The 26141-nt window shown below is 40.3% G+C and overlaps 1 protein-coding gene across 2 annotated transcripts in view; it reads left to right on the top strand.

Moving 5' to 3' along the window:
- Positions 1-25830, top strand: part of nrip2 (nuclear receptor interacting protein 2) — a 40288-nt gene extending 14458 nt beyond the window's left edge. For both annotated transcript variants that reach the window (XM_073059353.1, XM_073059354.1), the window contains 5 exons: positions 160-318; positions 2064-2146; positions 12662-12801; positions 18183-18235; positions 21197-25830. In XM_073059353.1, the coding sequence (XP_072915454.1) occupies positions 160-318; positions 2064-2146; positions 12662-12801; positions 18183-18235; positions 21197-21304 (543 nt within the window). In that variant the 3' untranslated portion in view covers positions 21305-25830. The remainder of the gene's footprint in view (positions 1-159; positions 319-2063; positions 2147-12661; positions 12802-18182; positions 18236-21196) is intronic.
- The last annotated feature ends 311 nt before the right edge of the window (positions 25831-26141 follow it).

Genomic DNA, 26141 nt, shown 5'->3' with positions numbered 1-26141 from the left:
TTTTCCAAACTCTTTTGTTTGCCCTCTTTTCCAAACTCCTTATTTCTCTGCTGAGTGACCCTACCAATAATCTTGAGTTTGATACTACAGTGATAGAGGCAGTTCACCAATAATCATTTATGCCCATATTATCTTGTCACTTTCTCTTCATCCACACAGCAACCTCACAACATTGTTCAAAGACGATTACTTGAGAGCAACGTCACAAAATTACACGGGGATCCAAAGGACGGTGGCTCTACAACTCAGTCACCATTTGAAGGGATGAAATCCAGCGTGAATAAGGATACTGTATCTTTACTCACTGTCTTCTGTAAGGTATGTTTGATTGAGTTACAATTTGACAAAGTAATTCTATATATTGTTGTAGTCATTACTACTACAGGAAGTGAATAAGTCAGAATGTTGGGTATCCTCTACTTACAGTAAGTCACCTCAAAGATGACTAAATGATATTGATAGTGAAGACTGAAGAATAAAAATGTCTGGAATGCATTAATGACCATGGTCAAATATTCTTTTCGTAATGACTGCCTGCTACATATAGCTTGCACTGAACTTGAAGGTTCAGTCAGGGTGAATCAACAAGTGCTCTTCAGAAAAGAAAGTTAGATTGGACTTGTTAGGCCAATAAGATGTCTCCAGCCCAACATCTTCTATATAGCTCTAAAGGGAACAACCTTTCCATATAACCCACGTTCCTCTTTCCCCGTGCCATGCTTATAAATCTCGACTGACAGTCTCCCTCCAAGGCCTTTATGTTCTTCTAAAATGTGGTTTAGAAGTTTTAAAGTGAGAATGGGATGTCTGTATTACTTCCCTTGGTACATGTAGCAGTTTATATTTAAGATTTTTCTGTTAAACATTGCCTTGAGAATTAAAGCTCTGACTTTCTTTCAAAATACTTTCGAGTAACTAAAGTACATCTTCTCACGACCTGAGGGTTGCATATTTCCTATTAACTTCTGATGCTGAACAGATTGGAAAATTCTCATGGATCATACAAGTATATTGTATTGTAAAATGAAAATTTCATGTTCAGAATGTACAGATTTGGATTGAAGATCTCTTAAACTACTGGTTAAAAGTATTCAGCTGAAAATTAGTGTTTGATGTTAGACTGAGCCTTGGTTTAAATTTTTAATATATTAAGCGCAATAGACAATTTAGTATGTAAACTCAATCTTGCTATTAAATCATTTGTGCTTTTCTGTCTTTAAAACCTTAATTTGTTTATCAAATGTAAGACAAATGAAATTAAATTAGAAATATGACTTAATATTTTGAGGCATTATTTTAGATCATTAAATGACTCATGATCATGGAAGGCAAAGGAAAGCAAGAAACATTGGGCATATGGTTAAAAAAGTAAAGACGTAGTGGAGGTTGCCTAGGTCAGAAAGCTGTTCACACTACAATATTATTGTTCAATTTAGTCTAGTAAGAAGTAATCTGAGCAGAACTTTGATCTTAAGAAGACTAACATTGATAGGATGAGGAATGAGCTAAGATTAATGAACTAATATGTGCTGAACTTCCATGGACATGTAGCAAGAAGCATAGCCAAATTTAAGCAGAAACCTGCAATCCCTAATTAAGAGAATGAATTTGGTTGTCAGGTGCAAGTTACTGTCAGTGTTGCTGCACTGGCCACAAGTGTGACCCTTCCCCTGCTGTGACTGAAAAGATCATAGTATAGTGACTGTCTACTACCAGGCACAGAGGGGCTGGGTCCTGTGTAACAGCCTCTCAGATTCATTTCTGAATGTTTGAGACTGAGAAACTGATGCCATTTACAGTGTGACTATCGTAAGCAAATTTAATAACATGCTTGGTTCAGTCCAGCAAGACCTTGCACGGTGTTGTAAACTTGTATATTCTATGAAAGAAGTATAATATGGGGGAGCAGGAAACGGGAAATTCCCATTAAAACTATAAACAATTTTATATAAAATGGGAACGTATGGCCTTCTGCTTGAAATTAATGTTCTAATAATACCTGTAGATAGATGCTACATATATGCTTTCTTTTCCTGACTACTTCTTACTTCATGTTTCCTCAGTGTCGTGATCAAAAGATCAAAGTCACCATCAACACAGGCTGCCACCAGAATACAATCTCCACCAGCTGCTTAAACAGAATAGGGTAAGAAAGCATTCAACAGTTGAACATTAAATTAAATAAGGTTTAGTCAAAAATAGCCTAGCATCTGTAGCCTGATTGGGTTGGTGTGAATGAAATTATAAGGAATACCTTTACGTGGATGCAGAAGACAATTCAACCAGTTGGTCATTAGGCTGCTGTTCATCCAACCAAAATTTATTTATTACAATCTCTAATGATAATTAATCTAAAAATTATGGATCCTGCATGTTAGGCTTTGGCCTAGCTCTTTGATCCAGGCCATCAGCCTCAAATGCCACTCCAAATGGCTTCTAATACAAAGACCAATTTTGTTCTGGTGCCTAATCTCCAGAGAAAAAGATGGCTTAGAATCAATAACAGCAGCACAAAGAGAATGGGTGCAAAGAGTCCACGTAAACTTTTCATTTAAATGTAGTAAAAAAAAAACTTTCAATTAAAATTTGAAGCTGTGTCGCACTAGGAGGCTGCAAATGGAAGAAATTTGAATGAATGTAAGAGATTTGGACCTTGGCATTTGAAAGCAAGGTCTCTAAAGTTTACCACCGTGATTATATTCAAGATTGCTCATCAGGGCAGAATTGGAGAGGTGCAGAGATTTGGGGGCTGTAGAACTTTGAATATGGTGCAGGAAGAACTTAGAGGGATTTGAAAATGAGGTAAGGATTTTAAAATTAAAATGCTGCTTAGACGCAAGTGATTGTAGGTTAGCAAACTAAAGGATGTTTGGGAATGAAATTTCCCCTCTTTGGTTAATGCATACCAGACATCGGTACTTTGAAGACACTGATGGAAGGGTCAAAAGAGGAGGTGATGAAGTAAGGCCAGGTGTTCCCCTGTGCAACGTCTTGGTCTCAAAGATCTTCAGCTGTTTCATGTCAGCATCAGATCAGAAATAACACTTTCCGTTGAAGATTGCACCATTTCAATTCAATTCCTAACCCAATAAATAACACATTTCATCCAGCAAGACCTAGACAAGGAAATATGGATGAGAGTCAGTATCAGGCCTTTCAAGACTACCACCATTCAAATGAGCTCAACTCCTCTTTCATGCCAGTTCCACATATATCTTAATTTCAAAAATGTATCTACCTTGTTTTCAAGTATCCCCTGTGATCTAGCCTCCATAACTCTTTGGGTACAGAATTCCAGAGATTCAACACCCACAACGAAATTCCTACACAGCTCACATTTTTTTAAATCTCCAAATAATACAGATCTAACTAGTTTAGCTGGTTACAACCACTGAGACAACCTTTTTATCCCAGTGAGTTTCTTCTGCACTGCCTCCGGTGCTGGTATATCCTTTTCATAAATAAGGTTACCTAAACTCTCAAACACCCTATATAACTATATTATTTCTTTAAACTCCAGCTCATTAAAAAGTCAATGCGCCATTTGCTTTAATTTCTTGAGTTACTTATTACACTTTGTGCATGAGGACATCTGTGCCAGGGTTCCCAACCTTTATAATGTCATGGACCCTACCATTAACCAAGGGGTCAGTGGACCGCAGTTTGGGAAGCCCCAACTTCATGCCTTCCTGAGCTTTCTTTCTTGTGGCTGCTGCTCCCATGAATCTATGTGCCTGTGAAGCTACTATAAGCAAATTTTTCATTACACCCGTGCATACGATAATAAATTCAACTTCGGCTCTGATACTTCAAGATACTCTGATACTCTGCAATGTCTCTCCATTTCAGTAAAATAGTCCTTTTAAGTTCTCCTACTGAAGTGCATGACCTTGTTTTTCTACATTAGACTCAATTTGCCAGATTTTTGCTCACTCATTGAACCTATCTGTTTCCTGTTATAGCCTGATCCCTGGCAACCTCACCTTCTCCCACCCACCTCCCAAGTTTCATTTCATAAGCAAATTTGGATAACTAACACCTATTATTCTCCTCCACATCACATGAGGGCTGAAACCTGATACTTGTTGCACTCCACTCATTACAACTCTATAGTTTGAAAAAGACAAATTTATTCCAGCTCTTTCGTCTATGCGATAACCAGTTGTCAACCTGTGTTGACGAATTTCGCCCAATACTGTGTGGCAATGTTTTATGTGGCACTTTTCCCAGATGCCTTCTGGAAATCCAAATACACCATATCTACAGGCTCCGTTCAGTCTCCCCTGCCTGTTACATTCTTGAAGAACACTTGAAAATTTGACATACGTGATTTTCCTTATAGAAAGCAAAAATTGCATTAAGTTGCTCTACATGGCAATACTTTGATACAGGCATTCACAGTGGCAGAGTACTGTAGCGGTTAGCGTAACACTATTACAGTGGCAGCGATCTGGGTTCAATAACCGCAACTGTCTGTAAGGAGTTTGTATGTTCTCCCCATAACAGTGTGGGTTTCCTCCAACATTACAAAAAATGTACAAGTTAGTAGGTACAGATTTTAGTAGCATGGCCACACGAGCTGGTCATAGGTTAGTTATCCTGCATTGGGTGATTCACCTTCCAGCTTCACCACTGAAGCCTTTCCAGCAGACAAGGAAGGATCGGAATACAGTCCATACTCATCACTAGATCTTATTCCTGGAGTTCCCTTAAACCTTCTAGAACTCCCTTCACCAGTAGCGGCTCAAGAACGTGGTTCACCGTATGAGATGAACAATATGTGCTGGCCTTGCCAATGGCATCAACATCCCAAAACAGATCAACACACAGAGCGCTGGAGGAACTCTGTGGGAATGAATAAACATCGATGTTTCGAGCCGAGACCTTTCATAGGTGTTTTCTTGTTTAAACATTCTACCAAAGGGCAGTTTTTGGATATGAAATAGAAAACAAACAAGAATAAATCCCTTTACTACACTAAAGATAACAAAAGGGGTATCATTGACTTATTATCGATTGGTAGGTAATAATGTAACCAGGACAGTGGAGTCATTTAACTGGATGACTGAGAAGAGTTGGGTCAAAGAAGACAAGTACGGACAAAGTGCCTTGTAAAACGTAAATGTCATTAGTAAATTTCATCAGTCCTCTCTTGGTACTGCAGCAGAAGGATGGAATCAGGGTAAAGTGGGAACAAACTGAGAAGTTTACAGTACATTTGAAGTCATTAGACAGAACATAGAGGTAGAAAAATGGAGCAGTAGCTTGCATGTAATAAAATAACTTCATTACTTGCTGGGGGTGGGGTGATGGACAGCTATAGTGGAAGGGCATGGCTCGAACACAATTAGCCCTGGAGCACAAGTAAGAAGGAAACTGGTTTAGTGGGTAAATATTCAGTTTGCTTGAATAGATTTTGTGATTATATTAAATAGAGGAAGCAAAAACAGGAAAATAGGGCAGTCGGGCAAAACAAGGAAATAAGTTCTGCAATTGTGTTAGGTTGCTCCTGTTACTGGAAAGACGACACATTACCTATCACATAATGCATTTATGTCTTTTCATGCGACTGTTCCTGTGCGGACCACGAGGCACGAGGTACGACTGCGCAAGCGTGTGGATGTCAGCGAGTTAGACAGGCGGGAAGAATTTAAAAGAAGACAGCTTTATAGAGCGGGCGTTGGAGGAGCAGGCTTTGGAGTAGAGGGAAACAGAGTAGGAGGACTTTGGGTCAACCTGGCTTAGGAGATAATGGGTCGAGGTGAGGTAAGTTACTTGTGAAGAATAGGAACAGAAAGTATGTCTGTGAGGCCCACACACTGTACTGGGTGTCAGATGTGGAAAATACAGGAGACTCCCAGCCTCCTGGACGGCCACATCTGCACCAGGTGCGTCGAGCTGCAGCTCCTTAGGGACCGTGTTAGGGAACTGGAGATGCAGCTCGATGATCTTCGTCTGGTCAAGGAAAGTGAGGAGATGATAGAGAGGAGCTATAGGCAGCTAGTGGTCCCCGGGACCACAGGGGACAGAGAAGTGGGAAACAGTCAGGAGAGGGAAGGGCAAGAGTCAGATACTTGAGAGTACCCTAGTAGCTGTCCCCCTTAACAATAACTACTCCTGTTTGAGTACTGTTGGGGGGAACAGCCTACCTGGGGGAAGTGGCAGTGGCCGTGGCTCAGAAGGGTAGGGAAAGGAAGAGGATGGCAGCAGTAATAGGGGACTCTATAGTTAGGAGGTCAGACAGGCGATTCTGTGGATGAAGGAAAGAAACACGAATGGTAGTTTGCCTCCCAGGTGCTAGAGTTCGGGATGTTTCTGATCGCGTGCACCATATCCTGAAGTAGGAAGGTGAACAGCCAGAAGTCGTGGTACATATTAAGTTAGATGTGGCCCTTGTGGCTAAAGGGATCGGGGGTATGGAGAGAAAGCAGGTACAGGGTTCTGAGTTGGATGATCAGCCATGATCATACTGAATGGCGGTGCAGGCTCGAAGGGCCGAATGGCCTACTCCTGCACCTATTTTCTATGTTTCTATGTTTCTACATATTGGTACCAATGACATAGGTAGGAAAAGGGAGGAGGTCCTGAAAACAGACTAGAGGGAGTTAGGAAAGAAGCTGAGAAGCAGGACCTCAAAGGTAGTAATCTCGGGATTACTGCCTGTGCCACACGACAGTGAGTGTAGGAATAGAGTGAAGTGGAGGATAAATGCGTGGCTGAGGGATTGGAGCAGGGGCAGGGATTCAGATTTCTGGATCACTGGGACCTCTTTTGGGGCAGGTGTGACCTGTACAAAAAGGATGGGTTGCACTTGAATCCCGGGGGACCAATATCCTGGCAGGGAGGTTTGCTAAGGCTACTGGGGAGAGTTTAAACTAAAATTGCTGGGAGGTGGGAACTGAACTGAAGAGACGGAGGAAGGGGCGGTTGGCTCACAAATAGAGAAAGCTTGTAGACAGTGTGAGAGGGAGAATAGGCAGGTGATAGAGAAGGGATGAGCTCAGACTGATGGTTTGAGATGTGTCCATTTTAATCCAAGAAGCATCATGAACAAAGTGGATGAGCTTAGAGTGTGGATCAGTACTTGGAGCTATGATGTTGTGGCCATTACAGAGACTTGGATGGCTCAGGGGCAGGAATGGTTACTTAGAGTGCCAGGCTTTAGATGTTTCAGAAAGGACAGGGAGGGAGGCAAAAGAGGTGGGGCGTGGCACTGTTGATTAGAGATAGTGTCACAGCTGCAAAAAGGGAAGAAGTCATGGAGGGTTTGTCTACTGAGTCTCTGTGGGTGGAAGTTAGGAACAAGAAAGGGTCATTAACTCTACTGGGTGTTTTTTATAAACCTCCCAATAGTAACAGGGACATCGAGGAGCAGATAGGGAGACAAATTCTGAAAAGATGTAATAATAACCTCTTCCCCAGGGCACCACTGGTAAGTACAAGAGGACACGACTTTAAGGTAAGGGGAGGGAAGTTCAAGGGGGATATTAGAGGAAGGTCTTTTACTCAGAGAGTGGTTGGTGTGTGGAATGCACTGCCTGAGTCAGTGGTGGAGGCAGATACACTAGTGAAGTTTAAGAGACTACTAGACAGGTATATGGAGGAACTTAAGGTGGGGAGTTATATGGGAGGCAGGGTTTGAGGGTCGGCACCACATTGTGGGCCAAAGGGCCTGTAATATGCTGTACTATTCTATGTTCTTTAACAGGGTCGTCATGGTGGGAGATTTTAAAATCCCCAATATTGATTGGCATCTTCCTAGAGCTAGGAGTTTAGATGGGGTGTAGTTTGTTAGGTGTGTTCAGGAAGGTTTCCTGACACAATATGTAGATAAGCCTACAAGAGGAGAGACTGTACTTGATCTGGTATTGGGAAATGAACCTGGTCAGGTGTCAGATCTCTCAGTGGGAGAGCATTTTGGAGATAGTGATCACAATTCTATCTGCTTTACCATAGGACTGGAGAGGGATAGGAAAAGTCAAGTTAGGGAAGTGTTTAGTTGGAGTAAGGGGAAATATGAGGCTATCGGGCAGGAACTTGGAAGCATATATTGGAAACAGAAGTTCTCAGGGGAATGTATGGAAGAAATGTGGCAAATGTTCAGGGGATATTTGCATGGCATTCTGCATAGGTACATTCCAATGAGACAGGGAAAGGATAGTAGGGTACAGGAACTGTGATGTACAAAAGCTGTTGAAAATCTAGTCAAGAAGAAAAGAAAAGCTTACAAAAGGTTCAATAAACTAGGTAATGATAGAGATCTAGAAAATTATAAGGCTAGCAGGAAGGAGCTTAAGAATGAAATTAGGAGAACCAGAAGGAGCCATGAGAAGGCCTTAACGAACAGGATTAAGGAAAATCCAAGGCACTCTACAAATTTGTGAAGAGCAAGAGGATAAGACATGAGAGCATAGGACCAATCAAGTGTGACAGTGGAAAAGTGTGTATGGATCCGGATGAGATAGCGGAGGTACTTAATGAAGGACCTGGCGATTGTAGGGATGGCTTACAGCAGACTGAAAAGCTTGAGCATGTAGATATTAAGAGAGAGGATGGGCTGTAGCTTTTGGAAAGCATCAAGTTGGATAAGTCACCGGGACCAGATGAGATGTACCCCAGGCTAATGTAGGAGGCAGCGGAGGAGATTGCTGAGCCTCTGGCAATGGTCTTTGCATCATCAATGGGGATGGGAGAGGTTCCAGAGGATTGGAGGGTTGCAGATGTTGTTCCCTTTTTGAAGAAAGGGAGTAGAGATAGCTCAGGAAATTATAGACCAGTGAGTCTTACCTCAGTGGTTGGTAAGTTAATGGAGAAGATCTTGAGAGGCAGGATTTATGAACATTTGGAGAGGCATAATATGATTAGGAATAGTCAGCATGGCTTTGTCAAAGGCAGGTCATGCCTTATGAGCCTGATTGAATTTTTTGAGGATGTGACTAAACATATTGATGAAGGTAGAGCATTAGGTGTAGTGTATATGGATTTCAGCAAGGCATTTGATAAGGTACCCCATGCAAGGCTTATTGAGAAAGTAAGGAGGCATGGGATCCAAGGGGACATTGCTTTGTGGATCCAGAACTGGCTTGCTCACAGAAGGCAAAGAGTGGTTGTAGACAGGTCATATTCTGCATGGAGGTCGGTGACCAGAGGTGTGCCTCAGGGATCTGTTCTGGGACCCTTACTCTTTGTGATTTTTATAAATGACCTGGATGAGGGATGGGTTAGTAAAGTTGCTGATGACACAAAGGTTGGGGGTGTTATGGATAGCGTGGAGGCCTGTCAGAGGTTACAGTGGGACATCAATAGGATGTAAAACTGGGCTGAGAAGTGGCAGATGGAGTTCAACCCAGATTAAGTGTGAGGTGGTTCATTTTGGTAGGTCAAATATGATGGCAGAATATAAAATTAATGGTAGGACTCTTGGCAGTGTGGAAGATCAGAGGGATCTTGGGGTTGAGTCCATAGGACACTCAAAGCTGCTGCACAGGTTGATTCTGTGGATAAGAAAGCATACGGAGCATTGGCCTTCATCAACCGTGGGATTGAATTTAAGAGCTGTGAGGCAATGTAGCAGCTTGGAGTACTGTGCTCAGTTCTGGTCACCTCACTACAGGAAGGATGTGGAAGCCATAGAAAGGGTGCAGAGGAGATTTACAAGGATGTTGCCTGGATTGGGGAGCATGCATTATAAGAATAGGTTGATTGAACCTTTTTTTTTCTTGGAGTGACGGAGGATGAGACATGTATAAAATGCTGAGAGGCATTGATCATATGGATAGTCAGAGGCATTTTCCCCGGGGCTGAAATAGCTAACATGAGAGGGCACAGTTATAAGGTGCTTGGAAGTAGGCACTGAGGAGATGTCAGGGGCAGGTTTTTACGCAGAGGGTGGTGAGTGCGTGGAATGGGCTGCCGGCAACGGCGGTGGAGGCGGATAAGATAGGGCCTCTCAAGAGACTCCTGGATAGGTACATGGAGCCTAGAAAAATAGAGGGCTATGGGTAACCCTGGATAATTCCTACAATAGCTACATGTTCGGCACAGCTGAAGGGCCTGCATTGTGCTGTAGGTTTTCTATAATTTAAAAAAAACATAAATAATTAGATAAATCATTTCCTATTCATTCAGAGATGTTTCTGTAATTTAGATTCCATCTATCATTAGTGCATTGTGAATATTATTACATTTAGCAGTAAAGCCAAATCAAATCTACTATAAAAATTCATGAATTTGATTGAAAAGATGTTTGAATAACATTGGTTTACAGCCAGGTACAGGTGCTGAAAGGAGACCTGGCTTTACTGAACACAGCTGCTGACATTTTGCTGTGCAGCACCACAAACCCTGAAAGGCAAAGCCCTGGTAGCAGCTGCCGAGGACGTAAGTCAATGTGCTGGGGAGAGGAAGAGAGCTCCAGGCCTTGGAGAGATACTGAAATGCTAATTAATGAGATACTTGCTGGAGGGGGGTCTTGTGCAGCAGGGAAAGGGAGAGGCAGATCTGCCAAAGCAGATTAGGAAAAAAAGCCAAAAAGACCCATAGATGTTGGAAAGATCTGAAATAGAAACCAAAAACCTACTGACGATAGGTGAACAAACTGAAATGTGAATTCTTGTCCTCTCTGCATAAATTTCCCCTTAATCTGCAGTGTATTTATTGCATTTTCTACTTTATTTCACAGTTAAAAAGCATTGTTGGTGATTTCTGCTCGAGAACAAAGCTCCCCATGTAACTGAGTCATGCCAACGGAGCTTTCACGTCTTGTGATCTGTCAAGATGAGCTGCACACCACTAAAAATAGTGCTCTCTTACAGGCACATTTACCCAAATACATATACGCTCAAAAACATGACACAGACAATTACTCATCTACACCTTTCTTTAATTCAACAACCTATCCTGCTATTACATTTTATACCCACCACAGCAAACTGAGGTGAAGCCTCCAGAGGTGAGATGATGAAATGTTTCAACCCTCCAACTAATACAAAATGGTTAGGAATAAGAGGTGAGACCCCCACGTGTTCAGAGGGGAAAATCTTCTTTCTATTAGGTAGAGGAGCCATAAAGTCCTAAACCATCCCACAGAGGCTACATTTCATTCTGATTATTATAAACCTCTTTGATTTATTACACAACAGACACCATCTTTACCATCTGTGTGGCTACATAAAAATGTCTCATGTAAAATGAAGATGCCCAGCGAATTAATTTCCCATGAGGAAGCATTCTCATGTCTTCATGGGGCAGAGAGATGGTACTTTGGAAGATTGCTGTCTAAGCAACATGATGCGATTTGTAAGCAAACAGCATCCCCAGATCCAGTCTTTCTAAGCTGCTCTCATCAGCAAGCTAAAGCTAGGGCTGGAGTTCTTGTGAGTTAGCAAAGCCATCTACAGAACCCAGAGTAAAGAAAAGCAGTCTTTGGGCAGGCAGACTGTAGTCACACCGAGACGCTGTGATGTGGCACAAGGACATTTTGATCCACCAACAAGATTGTCAAATGGAGCCATGTAGTTTAACCGAAAATGGTTGTGATTTTTCTAAATATTATTGACATGGCTTTGTTAAATGATAGCCATACCAACATTGTTGAAATGCATTCTAATTTAGGGGAAATGACATAATAAATGTACAATATTCAGAGATGAGGAAAACTGATGTTGCAGATTCTGACATTGCAGTACATCTTACTGTATCTCAGCTAGAAAATGTGTTATTTTCATGTCGTATGAATGTGCTAGGATTAAAATGCTTTCTCCATTACAACGATAGCCGCATACCAGCTGATCGCGCATGCTATGTTGTTCTGGCATGAGTTTGTTCATAACCTCCTCAGGATGCTTATCACCTCCTTGTGCTACTCTAACATCAGCATCCACTTCCCCCAGAATGAATTACAAAACTCGACCTTGGTACCCTTATCTACAAGCCCATGGCCATTACTTAAGCTCTCCGTTCCCCTGTCCCTGATCACACTTCCCTGAAATCTCAGCCTTTATGTTATTTACTCATTTTACAAGAAAAAATAGTGCAGAACTCTTAGTGAAAGCCAAGAAACACAAGGGATGGAAAAGCAATACTCAAAATTCTAATAGATAAAGACATGACACTTCCTCAGGATTCATTTTGCGTATCATATATGAAACCGCAAATAGCTCATGATAGTAACAGCTCATTAAATAGGTATCATTTTCATGGTACAATATAAATTAACTGTAAGATGAATATAGCTACAGTACGGAATCTACTGTGCGATGGGTATTTTCTTTTGGTAGTACACCTTCTTTGTTACAAGGTTCTGATTTTAAGTCCTACCACCGAAAACCTAGGTCAGTGCTGAAGGTGTGATTAACTATCACGAGTGCTCATTTTCAGACAGGATATCAAACGGTGGCTTCCTCTGCTCTCAGGTAGAAGTAAAAAGTGTTATATGAATGTGTCAGGAAAGTCATCTCCTGCGTTCTGTCAATATTTCTTTTTCACTCAACTTTACAAGGACAGATTATTTGGCCACTGCCTGACAGTCTACCAATCCTGCACATTTCTACATTCCAAATGCTTCTGCTCCAAAAATTACTTTATAAGGTATAAAGCACAATAAAAATTCATGAGTTTGTGAAAGACAATGTACAAATGTAAGTCTTTCTATTTTCTTTAGTTTTGAGGAATTACCTGTGGCAGAGAGTGAAGACTCTGAGCTCCCCAGATCTACCCAAAGTTCAAACACAATGGAACGAGTGGAGAAGTTAGAAATCATGTTGGGGAAAGAGAAAGTTGAATGTCCAGCTTTGGTAGTAGGTAAGAACATCACAGCACTTTTTCCATGAATTGCACAAAATTCTTTAAAGATCTGCATAACACACTGGTGGAACTCAGCAGGTCGGACAGCATCCGTGGAAACGAACAGTCAATGTTTTGGGCGGAAACCCTTCGTCTTGGCCCAAAACGTTTGCTGTTCGTTTCCATGGATGCTGCCCGACCTGCTGAGTTCCTCCAGCATGTTGTGCGTGTTGCTTTGACCCCAGCATCTGCAGAGTATTTTGTCTTTAAAGACCTGTGTTCAATGAACCCTATATATTCAAATTGCAAAAACATTTCTATGGCCCTCATGATTTTTATATACCTCTTTCATGGGCCAAGCCTCAGCCACCTACATTACAGGGGAAAAAAAGCCCAGAATATGCAGTTTCTATTTGTGACTCAAGCCCTTCAGTCCTGGTAACATCCTTGCAGATCTTTTTGCACCCATTCTAGTTTAATTACATCTTTTCTATAGCTAAGCAACCATTACTGCACACAGTGGGGCTTCGCCAATATCCTGTACAGTTGTAACATAGCATTCCATGTTCAAAAGGAGTACAAAGGCTCTTGTACCCAATGCCCTAATCAATAAAGATTGATGTACCAACTGTCTTCTTCACCACTCAGTAGACACGTTGTTTAGTGCTATCGTATTATGTGCAGAAATTGACAAAGTCAGTCACTGTGCCAAGTCCACCTTCTGGCATTCACTCTTTTAGTTTCTCTGCCAAACTTTCCAAATTAAACTACCTTCCAATTTTCCTAATCCCATTATTCCCTGCCTTTTATCCTAAAGGCTGGAAGCTGTTTGTTGTTGACCTTATTTGCCATTACAATTTTACACTCTATCATGGATATATTGGCATTTTAAAGTATTTTCTAAAGTACCACTGTTGTAGATACAGGCATCTTACAGGCTAATTCACAGAGCGTCCTTCTCTCGCTATGATACAATATACTAAGATGTAAGCAAGTACAATCATTAAAGAATATCCCCATTTCTGACCCTGTCATGAAGAAAGGATTGCTAATGGTGCATCTGAAGTACTTCATCTACATAGGCTGAAGAAATCTTAGTGATAGTTTGGGGTTGAGCTGATCGATGCAACCAGCCTCAGCTGGGCAAGTTTCTACTAGGCTAGGTAGATGCCAGTGTTGTAACTGTACTGGGGTATTTTAGATAGTTAGTTCTGAAGCACCAGTTTTGAACATTACAATCAGGTTCCACCTATCACCTTCCAGCACTACAATTTGATCCCATGGCCTTTCCTGTGGCCAGAGTGTTTAACTGCTTAAAGACTGCCTTCATTGATGATGCAGGTCTCCAGGAGGCTGTGCTGGACCATTCACTTGGCATCTCTATCTAAAGGTGATTGCTAATGCCACGTCATTCTCTTCAGCATTCATCTACTGGCCAAACTGAGATCTTTCCGGACCATCTTCTATCTGTTGGTTGATTTTAATTATTCCCCATCATTGACAACTGGATGTAACAGGCCTGCATATCTCTGATCTAATTTGTTAATTATCAAATAATTAGCAGAGTTTGTTGTAGACTGTTTTCACTGTTTAGTTGACATACAGTCTTATTTGTGGCTTTGCTAGGGTGCACGTCATTTTTTAAGAATGTTGAGTGGTCCTCCTGATTGAATTTTCTGGATGCCTTTTAACCAGGATTGGTTATTTGACTTAAGGGTAAGACTCTGGAGGCCTCCCCAGAGAGGTGAGAAAGAAACTAAATAGGTTTATCATTTGTGTGTGTTCTCTCATCATTTGTTCTCCACCCAAAGTGTTAGCTACGTCCTTCAGAACTCAACCAGTTTGATTAGTAGTGATCCTACTGAGTCATTCTTGATGTTAGACTTGTCTCCAACCATACTATATACCGTGCCTAGCTGCTTTTCTTTGTCCTTTAATAATTTAATTAATATTTTTACTTATAAAATGCCTCCCTAAGGATTTCTGGCTCTACCTTAATGCTGTTACAGATGAGAGAAAGCATTTGATTGCATGTGAGCAGATCATCCAAGTACACAATCTGGACAGCCACAGATTTTAGACCATAAGACCAGAAGATATAGGAGCAGAAGTAGGCCATTCAGCCCATTGAGTCTGCTCCGCCATTCAATCATGGGCTGATCCAGTTCTTCCAGTCATCCACTCCCCTGCCTTCTCCCCATACCCTTTGATGCCTTGGCTAATCAATAACCTATCTATCTCTGCCTTAAATGCACCCAATGACTTGGCCTCCACAGCCGCTCTTGGTAACAAATTCCACAGATTTACCACCCTCTGACTAAAGTAATTTCTCTGCATCTCTGTTCTAAAAGGATGTCCTTCAATCCTGAATTCGTGCCCTCTTGTCCTAGACTCCCCTACCATGGGAAATAACTTAGCCATATCTAATCTATTCAGGCCTTTTAACATTCAGAATGTTTCTATGAGATCCCCCCCAATTCTCCTGAAATTCAGGGAAAACAGCCCAAGAGCTGCCAGACATTCCTCATATGGTAACTCTTTCATTCCTGGCATCATTCTCGTGAAGCTTCTCTGAACTCTCTCCAATGTCAGTGTATCCTTTCTAAAATAAGGAGCCCAGAACTGCGCACAGTACTCCAAGTGTGGCTCTCAAATGCCTTATAGAGCCTCAACATTACATCCCCGCTCTTATATATTCTATACCTCCAGAAATAACTGCCAACATTGCATTTGTCTTCTTCACCACTGACTCAACCTGGAGGTTAACCTTTAGGGTATCATGCACAAGGACTCCCAAGTTCCTTTGTATCTCTGCATTTTGAGTTCTATCCTTGTGTAAATAATAGTCTGCCTATTTATTTCTTCTACCAAAGTGCATGACCATACACTTTCCAACACTTTTTGTTGGGCAGAAGGGTTTACCCCTAAAATTTATGAGGATCTGAGAATGTCCTTGTTTCTTCCAAACAATGTGATTCAATTCTCAAAGCTTTCTATCACAATTGCTCTTTTTGTTACAAGCTCCACATGGAAAAAAACAGAATGTTGGAACAAGAACTGTTGTCATGTTAAAGCAAGCAGTGAGGTGGTGAGAATAGTAACAGATTGTAGATTGAGAAGAAAACCACCATTGTTTACAAGGGGAATTTTATGTCAGATGATTCTATTAAATGAAAACAATCTGTCCTGATCAAATCTTTATGCAATTTTTGAAATTCAGACACAATGAATTTTCAGTGTATTGTGGAGCTGCTTAGTATTTCTCAGGAAAATTGGATTTAATAAAATCTTATCAGTTGATTTTAACAATAAGACCCATATCAGTGTTTTCATTTTAGGAGTTCAGCAGTTCTTTTTCTACTTTGTGTGGCATTAAAACAAAATTCCCATAAAGATACCAATCTTCAGTTCCAGGGTTTCCAGTACAGTGTGGTCAGATCTCTCTTTCTCTAATGTCATGTTGTGTCAATTTCAGCCCATTCTAGGAATCTGCTGCAAGATCTCACAGCTGACAGCATTTAGCTTTATGGACTTTTCTCATCAGAGAAGCCTGATTAATGTCTTTTGTCCCTGTAATGTCAAGTTTGCTAAGTTCTTGGATGAGGTACCTTTATATTTCTCCTCCCCCTGCTGACTTTTGGTGATATTTCTGAAGCTTTTGGCTCATGCCATCCACCAAGAAATCTGATAGACATAGACAAATCTCTACTGTGGAATACAGAAAACTAATTGAAGATGCAAGAAAGGTTCAGACATGATTGTGAGTAGTGTGCAGAATAAATGGCAAGCTTTCAGGGTGCTGTTGATTATTGATCCTTTAGGCAGTGGATTTCAGGGAAAACATATAATTAAAACTCAGGAATACAAAATAGGAGGCAGGACTGGACTCTGCAGCATTTCAGGCGTGCTCCATAGTTCAATATAGCCATGGCTGATCCTCCATCTCTGCTACATCCCTGCTCCCTCCCTACTCCACTTGTTGCCTTTAATGTCTAGAAATTTTTCTATCCATCTGATAATAAGTCAGTGACTTGACCTTCACAGCCTTCTGTGATCGGGAATTCTCCAGGTTCCAGCTCTGACTGAGGAAATACCTCCTCACCTCAGTCCTAAATGTCTTGCCTTTATTTAAGAATGTGACCTCTGATTCCTTACCCCAGTCGAGAAGCAAAGGTCATCAGACAAGGAAAATATCTTTTCCGAAATCAATCTGATAATCTTGTCAGAAATTTTGTTGAGTTTCAATTAGCCTCTAAACACTAGGACTAATCAATCATGAACATTACCTCACATCTTTAAATATATTATTTCTGTTTTGCACTATTTTAATCTATTCAATATACATATATATTTACTTAACTGATTTATTTATCTTTTTCTTCTTTCTATATTATCGTGTATTGCATTGAACTGCTGCTGCTAAGTTAACAAGTTTCACAACACATGCCACTGATAATAAACCTGATTCTGATTCTGATTTAATTTGTCCTCATATGAGAATCCCACAATCCTACTCCCTCAAAGACAAGTACATCCTTCTTCGGTAAGGAGACTAAAACAGCATACAATTCTCCAGGTTATTTTGTGACAAACCAAGAATTGTCATTTTTTCCAGACAGCTGAGGCTGAGAAGCATATTGGGGAGCATGCCTTATGAAAACAGGTTAAGTGAACTTGGCCTTTTCTCCTTGGAGCGACAGAGGATGAGAGGAGACCTGATAGAGGTGTACAAGATGATAAGAGGCATTGATCGTGTGGATAGTCAGAGGCTTTTTCCGAGGGCTGAAATGGTTGTCACAAGAGGACGCAGGTTTAAGATGCTGGGAAGTAGGTACAGAGGAGATGTCCGGGGTAAGTTTTTCACTCAGAGAGTGATGAGTGCATGGAATGGGCTGCCGGCAACAGTGGTGGAGGCGGATAAGATAGGTTCTTTTAAGAGACTTTTGGATAGGTACATGGAGCTTAGAAATATAGAGGGTTATGGGTAAGCCTAGTAATTTCTAAGACATGTTTGGAACAACTTTGTGGGCCAAAGGGCCTGTATTGTGCCGTAGGTTTTCTATGTTATTATGTTTCATACTGGAGACAAATTCTGGATGTTGGACTACTGTAGATATCGGTTAGGGAGTTTTCTCAATCTAAAAGACAAGCAACATATCTGCATATCATCTCAACATATTACCTGCCAGCACCTGCCACACACCTCTCTCTCACATCTGTATACTGGCAATCTCCCCTCTATACCACAGGCCTGATGCACAGTCTCAACCCAAAACCTTTGTCTGAGTAACTTGTGAAATATTGTGCTTCTCTGGAAATTCATAACCTGGAAAGACATTAAATGATCTGAATCTTGTGCTGTTGTCAAGATATGTAATGTTGTCCATTTTGTTTAATAGATGACGAGATATGTGAGCTATCCCTCGGCCTTCAAACTCTACTGTCTCTCAAAGTAAGTCTTCTTAGACAACCCTACAAATCTGGCCATGGCCAAAGTGGTTAAGGTGTTCGTCTAGTGATCTGAAGGTCACTAGTTCAAGCCTTGAGCAAGGCACTTAACCACACATTGCTCTGCGACGACACCAGTGCCAAGCTGTATTGTTCTAATGCCCTTCCCTTGGACAACATCGGTGGCGTGGAGAGGGGAAACTTGCAGCATGCATCCATACAACCTTGCCTAGGCTTGCACACTAGAAACTTTCCAAGGCGCAAATCCATGGTCTCATGAGACTAACGGAAGCATACAATACAAAAATCTGGGATGCCTTGCCTCCTTTATTATAAAGTGAATCTTTATTATTGATGGTGGTGTTGTAAAGTTGCGGGCAGTTGTATTACAGATATTAAGTAAAAGGCCCTCTCATGGGCTTCAGTGAACAAGTTGACAACAGCTGGAGCCTAATGTTCAAATTTGCATAGGTTCAAGTGTTCCCCACCTGTCTATTTATTCAATTTCAGCAAGAAGCTCTTTTCCACATTAAAATGGGGCCTGCTTAAGATAAGATTACAAAACCTGGTCACGAATTCATGAGCCTGACTGCTGCCTAGCAAAATTTCTGTCTGTTTTATCAGTGAGATCTTTTCAGCTGATGGGTATCCTTCCAATAATTCATAAGGATTGGCACTGATCTGTAAATATGGGTCAGGGTTGCGATAGTTAAGAGCAATGCGGAATGTTGTGCAGAGGAGGATTAGTCTCATATATCCTCATACAAGAAAATGTCAAAAGTTGACTAAGCACTTCCAAAACATTGTGAGTTGTTTTGATTTTGAGCAAGAGTGTAAAATGATCAGCTGTACATTTTCTCTGCATTTTCATTAATATTGAAAACAATAGAAATGAAAAACAAAAATATTCTGTGGTGTATAATGGGTGGTCAGTTTAATATCCTCTTTGCCCTTGCTCATTTTGCATTTCTCAAAATGGCTGGTACCCTGGTCTGTGTCTCCGAAACAATTTATATTATGCCTTGTATCTTTAGGAACCTCCAACCCATTTTTTTTGTGTATTAGTTGATCACTTTTGTTTCTACGATTAGTATAACTGCCAATACGCACAAGTCTAGATCACGTAAACAACAAACGAAACGTGACCAGCTGCTATAGTTTTTCCGGTATTAATAAGGAAAGAGAACAGTTCAGCACTGGAACAGGCCCTTCAGCCTGGAATATGTGTGTCGAACTTGCTGCTGTTTCAGACTAATCCCAGCCATCCACATGTGTTCCCTAGCTCATTACCTGCCTGTTCACGTACCCGTCTAAATGCTTGTCAAACGTTGCTATTTGATCTGTTTCTACCACCTCCCTTGGCAGTGCATTTGAGGCACCTATCACTCTGCGGTTAAAATAAACCTGCCCTGTAAATCTCCTTTGAACTTTCCCTCTTTCACCTCAAAGCAGTGCCCTCTTATATTTGGTGCAACACTGGACAATGATCCTACATTTGACAGTTCCTTAAATCTTTTATGTTTTGCTGATCAGTTAGACAGGGAAGTGATGTGGCATTTTTTGTGATTAATTCCCCTCCAACATTTCAGAAATCCTAGTAATGAATTCATAATCTACTGTAAGGATGCTGTAAGTTTCCCTAGTGCCTGTGCCCTCTCGTATGTGTGCCTATGACTATAACTCGGCTCGGACTCTGACAACAGAAACAACATGTATAACACTTCCGCATCTGCCCACCTTACACTAAATTCTGTTCATCTAGCATTGCCAGAGGGTCGAGAGGTCGTTGTTCATGCCATCAGGTTGAAAGGATCTCAGCCCGAAACGCCGACTGTACTTTTTTCCGTAGATGCTGCCTGCGTGCTGACTTCCTCCAGTAGTTTGTGTGTATTCTTTGGATTTCCAGCATCTGCAGATTTTCTCTTGCTTGTGATAATTCTCACCAACTTATATTGACATCAATCCCCAAATCTTAAGTTTGTAATATTTGTCTTCATTTACATGTTCTGACATGGTTCTATATTTTCCCATTGCTGCAGCCTTCCTAACCAGAATGTATCTTCCATTTCTCCACTCTTGCTTTTCTCTTCATCAACGTTTTCCAACGTCATCTGGAGAACTGATAGCCATCTTAGTGCACGTTCTGAAATAGTATCTACAAACCATTCCACCTTCCCATTTATTAGTTCTTCAAAACTTCATCAAATTAATCTTTCAACAAGCTACAGCTGCTTTTGTATTTCATTCTTCTACAGTTCATTATTTTCCACTTTGGTGAAACACCTTGGGATATCTTACAATGTAGGCACATAATGCAAGATGCTGTTCATGTTTTTCTTGACTCAACCCTCTAAAACATGAGCTTAATTTTACTGTCAGCAAATAATGTATGCATGTACACTATTCTTATCATTTACCACTGCCAAAAGCAAAACAATGTTATTTGCTACAACACACACAAACTGCTGGAGGAATTCAGCAGGCCAGGCAGCATCTATGGAAAGGAGTAAACAGTCAACCCTTCATCAGGACTGGAGAAAAAAGATGAGAAGTCAGAGCAGGAAGATGGGAGGATGGAAGGAAGAAGTACAAGGTGGTAGGTGATAGGCAAAACCAGGAGGGGGAGGGCTGAAGTAAAGAGCTGGGAAATCGATTGGTGAAAAAGGCTGGAGAAGGGGAGATCTGCTAAGAGAGGACAGAAGGCCATGGAAGAAAGGGAAGGGGAGGAGCACCAGAGGGAGGTGATGGGCGGGTAAGGAGATAAGGTGAGAGAGGAAAATGGGAATGGGGAATGGTGAGGGGGGGGGGGAACTTCAATTACCAGAAGTTTGAGAAATCAAAAGTTCATGCCATCAGATTGGGGGCTACGCAGAAGGAATATAAGGTGTTGTTCCTCCAACCTGCGTGTGGCCTCATTGTGGCAGTAGAGGAGACCATGGACTGACATGTTTTTTGTTACCTACAGTGTGTGATTGACTTGGAGAGGCGAGCGCTGTTGCTAAGAAATTCAGAAACACAACTACAATTCATAACTGAAGCAGAAGAGCAAGAAAGTGAAGAAGAGAAAGAGTGAGAGAAGTTACAATATTTTGGTATATTAAACAGAAAGCTCAAATAATTAGCTAACATCATGAAGTTTCACTCCATCTCTCTTCCTCTCCCTGTGCTTTGACTTTGGTTTACCTTACTGCAGAAGTAATCCGGCATGGATGAGAGAGAGGACAACAATGTAACATCTTGCCTCTCCTAAATCACCAAAACCCTGTTCCACCCTAATTTTGTTTTGGCATTAAAATAAAAGATCTGTTCACTTTGTCATCTTTATTGCTGCTCCCAGGCTTGAGCACTCTGGTATTAAAAATAATTTACTTTTAATAAAATAATTTCTGTAATGATTAACTAAAATTAAATTCTAGCAGTGGGAAGTGTGAAAGATTACTTCCTCTTGTAGCTGCTTTTGTCGGTTTGGGTGCCAAAAATTAGAGGATATTTGAGATGATGATGCCAGAAGCAGAAAGGTCCTGATGGGAGAACTCCTACAGGAGAAATAGACAACAGCAAATCTGAATAAGATTTTGAACTATCGGTAATATTTTTACCCTGTACTGATTTACATCAAAGAACTTTAATTTTAAAAATACTAATTCCTGTAAATCATTCCACTTAAAACAAAACAAGTTAGCAATAGTCAGTGCACCATGTTATAAGAAAGCTTTACATAAATCTGATCTGACAAAATTGTAAGTTACACTAATGTCCTCTTTAGTGTGAGGCCAAGAGACAAAATGTTTTTATCTTGATCAATAATTCATAAATGGCAATCAACTTCAGACAAACTTCCATAGAACCATAGAACATTACAGCACAGAAACAGGCCTTTTGGCCCTTCTTGGCTGTGCTGAACCATTTTTCTGCCTAGTCCCAATGACCTGCACCTGGACCATATCCCTCCATAAACCTCTCATCCATGTACCTGTCCAAGTTTTTCTTAAATGTTAAAAGTGAGCCCACATTTACCACTTCATCTGGCAGCACATTCCACACTCCCACCACTCTCTGTGTGAAGGACCCCCCCCCAATGTTCCCTTTAAACTTTTCCCCCTTCACCCTTAACCCCTGTCCTCTGATTCCTTTCAGTGAATCTCCTCTGCTTGCTAATATTATGTGGTATTTCAGTGAACTGACTCTTTCTCCATTCTAGTTTAAAATTCTGGTGGACCAAGACAGCAATCATATTTTCTGTCTTTGAATTCCAATGTAAAAATGCTTTACCAATAAGCATACTGTATATTATTCCAGTAGCTCAACCTTCCCCATTTTCTTCAATAAAAACATCATCTCTATCCACAGCCTTTTACCTGTCATTCTAACTGCAGATCAATTTGGATTGCAGCCAAGAACACATTTTTAAAGCTGTATACTCTCAGCTCTATTGTTTTCTTCCTGCTAATTTTATTTTTACCTTGTTTTATTTCCAAATCCTATGTACAGCAGTCATTGAATTTGGCCTCTATGAGTCATTTTAAATACCTGGATCTTCCTCTCAAAAATAATTCTTTTGCTACTTAAATATGTGAATTAAGATAAAAGAATGCTGTAACTGGTCCAATAGTTAAAAGCTCACATTTTACAAATGTAATTTTTGATAAGCAGCCTAATAAGTGCTGAATTTTTCAGGTTTAAATATAGAGCATATAATGTTGTAATGCACTAAAGCTGTGGGAACTTCAGTTAAGATTAGAAAATTATAAATGTTAAACACTAGTTTGAAAAAGATGAACGCCAATCATTTTGACCTTGGTGGCAGTGAAAGTTCTAGAAAAATAAAGGGTCACATTCAAGCATGATTAAAGGTGGATAAAGTTGGCCTGTATTTGTTAAAGGTAAATGTGTCTTCATTAAAATGTTAAGTTTTTTGATGAAGTAACAGAGAATCAATTAGAGAAAAGTCACTGATATATATATGGGGATTTTCTAACAGTTTTTGATGAGGTGCTATTTTGTCTTCAAGTTTGAAGGCCACAGAATAAAGAGGGCTTTAGCAGCATGGATAGCATATAGAGGAAATATAAAGTGATGAAAATTTGTTTTCAGAATGGAGGGAAGTGTGCAGTGCCCCAGAGCTCAATATTAGGACATCTGTTTTACTTAATAGCATGGGCTTGGGTGTAGACACTCCATTTCCAAATGTGTATATGGTACAGAATTTAGAAATATAATATACTATAAGGAAGATAAGAGAAGCACAGGAACTTCATATTAGTGAATGACCTAAAGAGAAGCCATCTAGGTAAGTCAGTAAATTTCAATAAATTAACCATCACAGGAAATATGAAAGTCCATTTCTGCCTAAGCCTCATCTGTGGGCTGAATGTTACACTCTTGGCAGGCCATTTACAGCAGTAATCACTTGGAGCTGGATTTTTGGATTTGTGGTGGGGGTAACAGTGGAAAGGGCTCTCTGCACTTAAGGCCAATTAATGAGAGCTTGAGGACTCATACCATACTCTAGTACAGAAACAAAACAATCCTCAGCCCATCTTGAATCAACTAAAATGCCTTGTTCAATGCTGACCACTTCACCTGCGTTTCTCTTATCAAAATACAAATCAGTTTCTTTTCACCCCCTTCCCATCGCAAAGCGTAGACTTTGTACCTGCCTGTGTATCTTCGATCATCAAAATTATCAAGTCCAGAATAAGGTTTGTTACTCATTGGTAGTTTTAAAGGTGGGCAAGTTCTTCAACCAATCTCATAAGGAAATGTGAAAATGTTTTCTAAGTCAAATTCAGATGTATTTATGAATTAACCCTGTTGAATTTGGCTGGGGTGGGGGTGAATTATGCCAAACCAAGCTCCTCTTCTGCAAAACAAAATCACAATTGTATAATGCAAAAATTATATAGAGACACATCAATCATAATGAATGTCCAGGCCCAAGAGCAGCACATACGAGTATTAGTTGATTAAAGCTGAAAGCCAAAGTTTTTCTGCATTTAGCTAAAATCTAGATCCTTATTTGTACTTTTCTTTCAAAATTCTTTTGAAAATCACATTAACCTACTTCAGCAGTCTCAATAAATATTGCAATGATGAAGGATTTGTCCTGTGCTCTCTCCTTTGGTCAGTATTGTAATAGGTACAAATGAAGACCAATAGATAACTAATATTCACTAAGTGCCATTGGTGTTTTCCTATGTCATGATGGTGAAACATCTTCCACATCTCTGTACATCAACGTGTTTCATTTTATTCAAAAATTTAAAAGTTCAAAATCTTTTGGGCCTTTTCACTTTCTTGTCGTTTTTGAATCAGGTATATTGTGAAATATGCTGTGTTGTGGCAGCAGTGCAAGATACAAAAATTACTATAAATTACAGTAAAAATAAATAAGTCTTGCAGAAGAGGAACAGTGAGGTCGGGTTCATAGCTTCATGGGCCATTCGCAATCTGTTCACTGAGCACTATTTTTTTGAAAAAAAAATTAAAGGCAATTTAGAAAATCCCTTTCCATATTGGAAATATTGTTGAAAGAATACCACTTAATTAAAAAATATGATTCATTTTGCCACTGTTTCTGAGCAGTATGCTATTGAAACCTGGCATGGTTAGTTTAATTACTAGAAGGAGACTATGTTGTTGATTGCCCTCCATTCCTTTATATAATGTGCCTGTATTCAACTTCTTCTCCTGCCAGTGATGTATTTAGAATTAACAATACCAACTTTGCCCAGTTACCCTGTAGCATGATAATTTGGTGGCAATGTGTGTTACTGTTCATAGGAACCAGAGATTTAAAGTTTATTATTAACACAATCAAACATGGTATGAGGAACATTAAATGTTCAAAGGGAAATAAAGGCAATGGGCTAATAGCCCAAACATTCTATTCATTCATGTACATATTTATAAGGCATCTCGTTCAAGCAAGAGGGCAAATGTTCAAGGTTTTGTTTACCCCCAATAAGTAGTGCAGTGTTTCTATATGTTTGTATTTTGTTCGACCCCAATTCAGCATTCCATTCTGAATCTCAGTGAGGTAAGTCAGTAATCATTATCAGCCCACCAGTAACTCAACTAGACATTCACTGTTGAAATTATTTAAATAACTAGTAGTTTGCTTCAAAATTATACATGTTATCAATGCAATTCCCAATTTTATTGTCATTGATTTATATATCATAAAAGAAGTGTGGAATAAAAAAATCTGGAATGAAAAGAATGCTTCTGAACTTTTGAGAGGAAAATTAAATGTAAGATCTCCTCTACTTTGCAATGGATTTGTTCTATGATTACCAAGCATTGAGGTAGTAAAAATCAGAATTATTTGTAACATATGACATCTACGTTCTTGCCAGGTTACTTTGGTGATAAAGCTAGTTACTTTATGTTTTGGCTCTGATGGTACTGTACAAGAGCAGTGTAATTTGTTCCTGAATGCCCAAATGCATGTTTTATTTGTCCAGTGTGGACAGTTCAGCACAACAAACACATCAATTACTTACACTTCACGAGCACAGTCTTCTTACCCAGTATTGTATGTTGCCTTGCTATGCTGGTGTGCACCATGTTGTTAAAATAAACTGGCATTGTCAAACAGCAGAGTGTAACTGGCCTTGTGTTTTTAAATAAATACACATAAATATACAAAGGAATTAATTCATGATAGATATCCAAGAGCAGTGGGCACACTGAGTCAGACCTTACTGGATCCAGTCTCTGCAGACGTGTGTGATTCCCACATGCCCAGACAGTATTTCTGGATGCAGAATACCAGACAAGACGACCCTCAGCATCTGAGGAGCATCACGTGAGGCAAAGGGGCAGGCATTCTTCGAAGGCCCTGATCCTGCATTGCCACCCTCAAAGAGTATTGTTCTTTTTAAAATGTTTAACTATTAATTAAAGCA

The sequence above is a fragment of the Hemitrygon akajei genome, chromosome 10 (assembly GCF_048418815.1).
Source record: "Hemitrygon akajei chromosome 10, sHemAka1.3, whole genome shotgun sequence".
Lineage (NCBI taxonomy): Eukaryota > Metazoa > Chordata > Chondrichthyes > Myliobatiformes > Dasyatidae > Hemitrygon > Hemitrygon akajei.
Note: the sequence above shows the minus strand (reverse complement) of the source record. Positions and strands in the feature narration are given on the sequence as shown.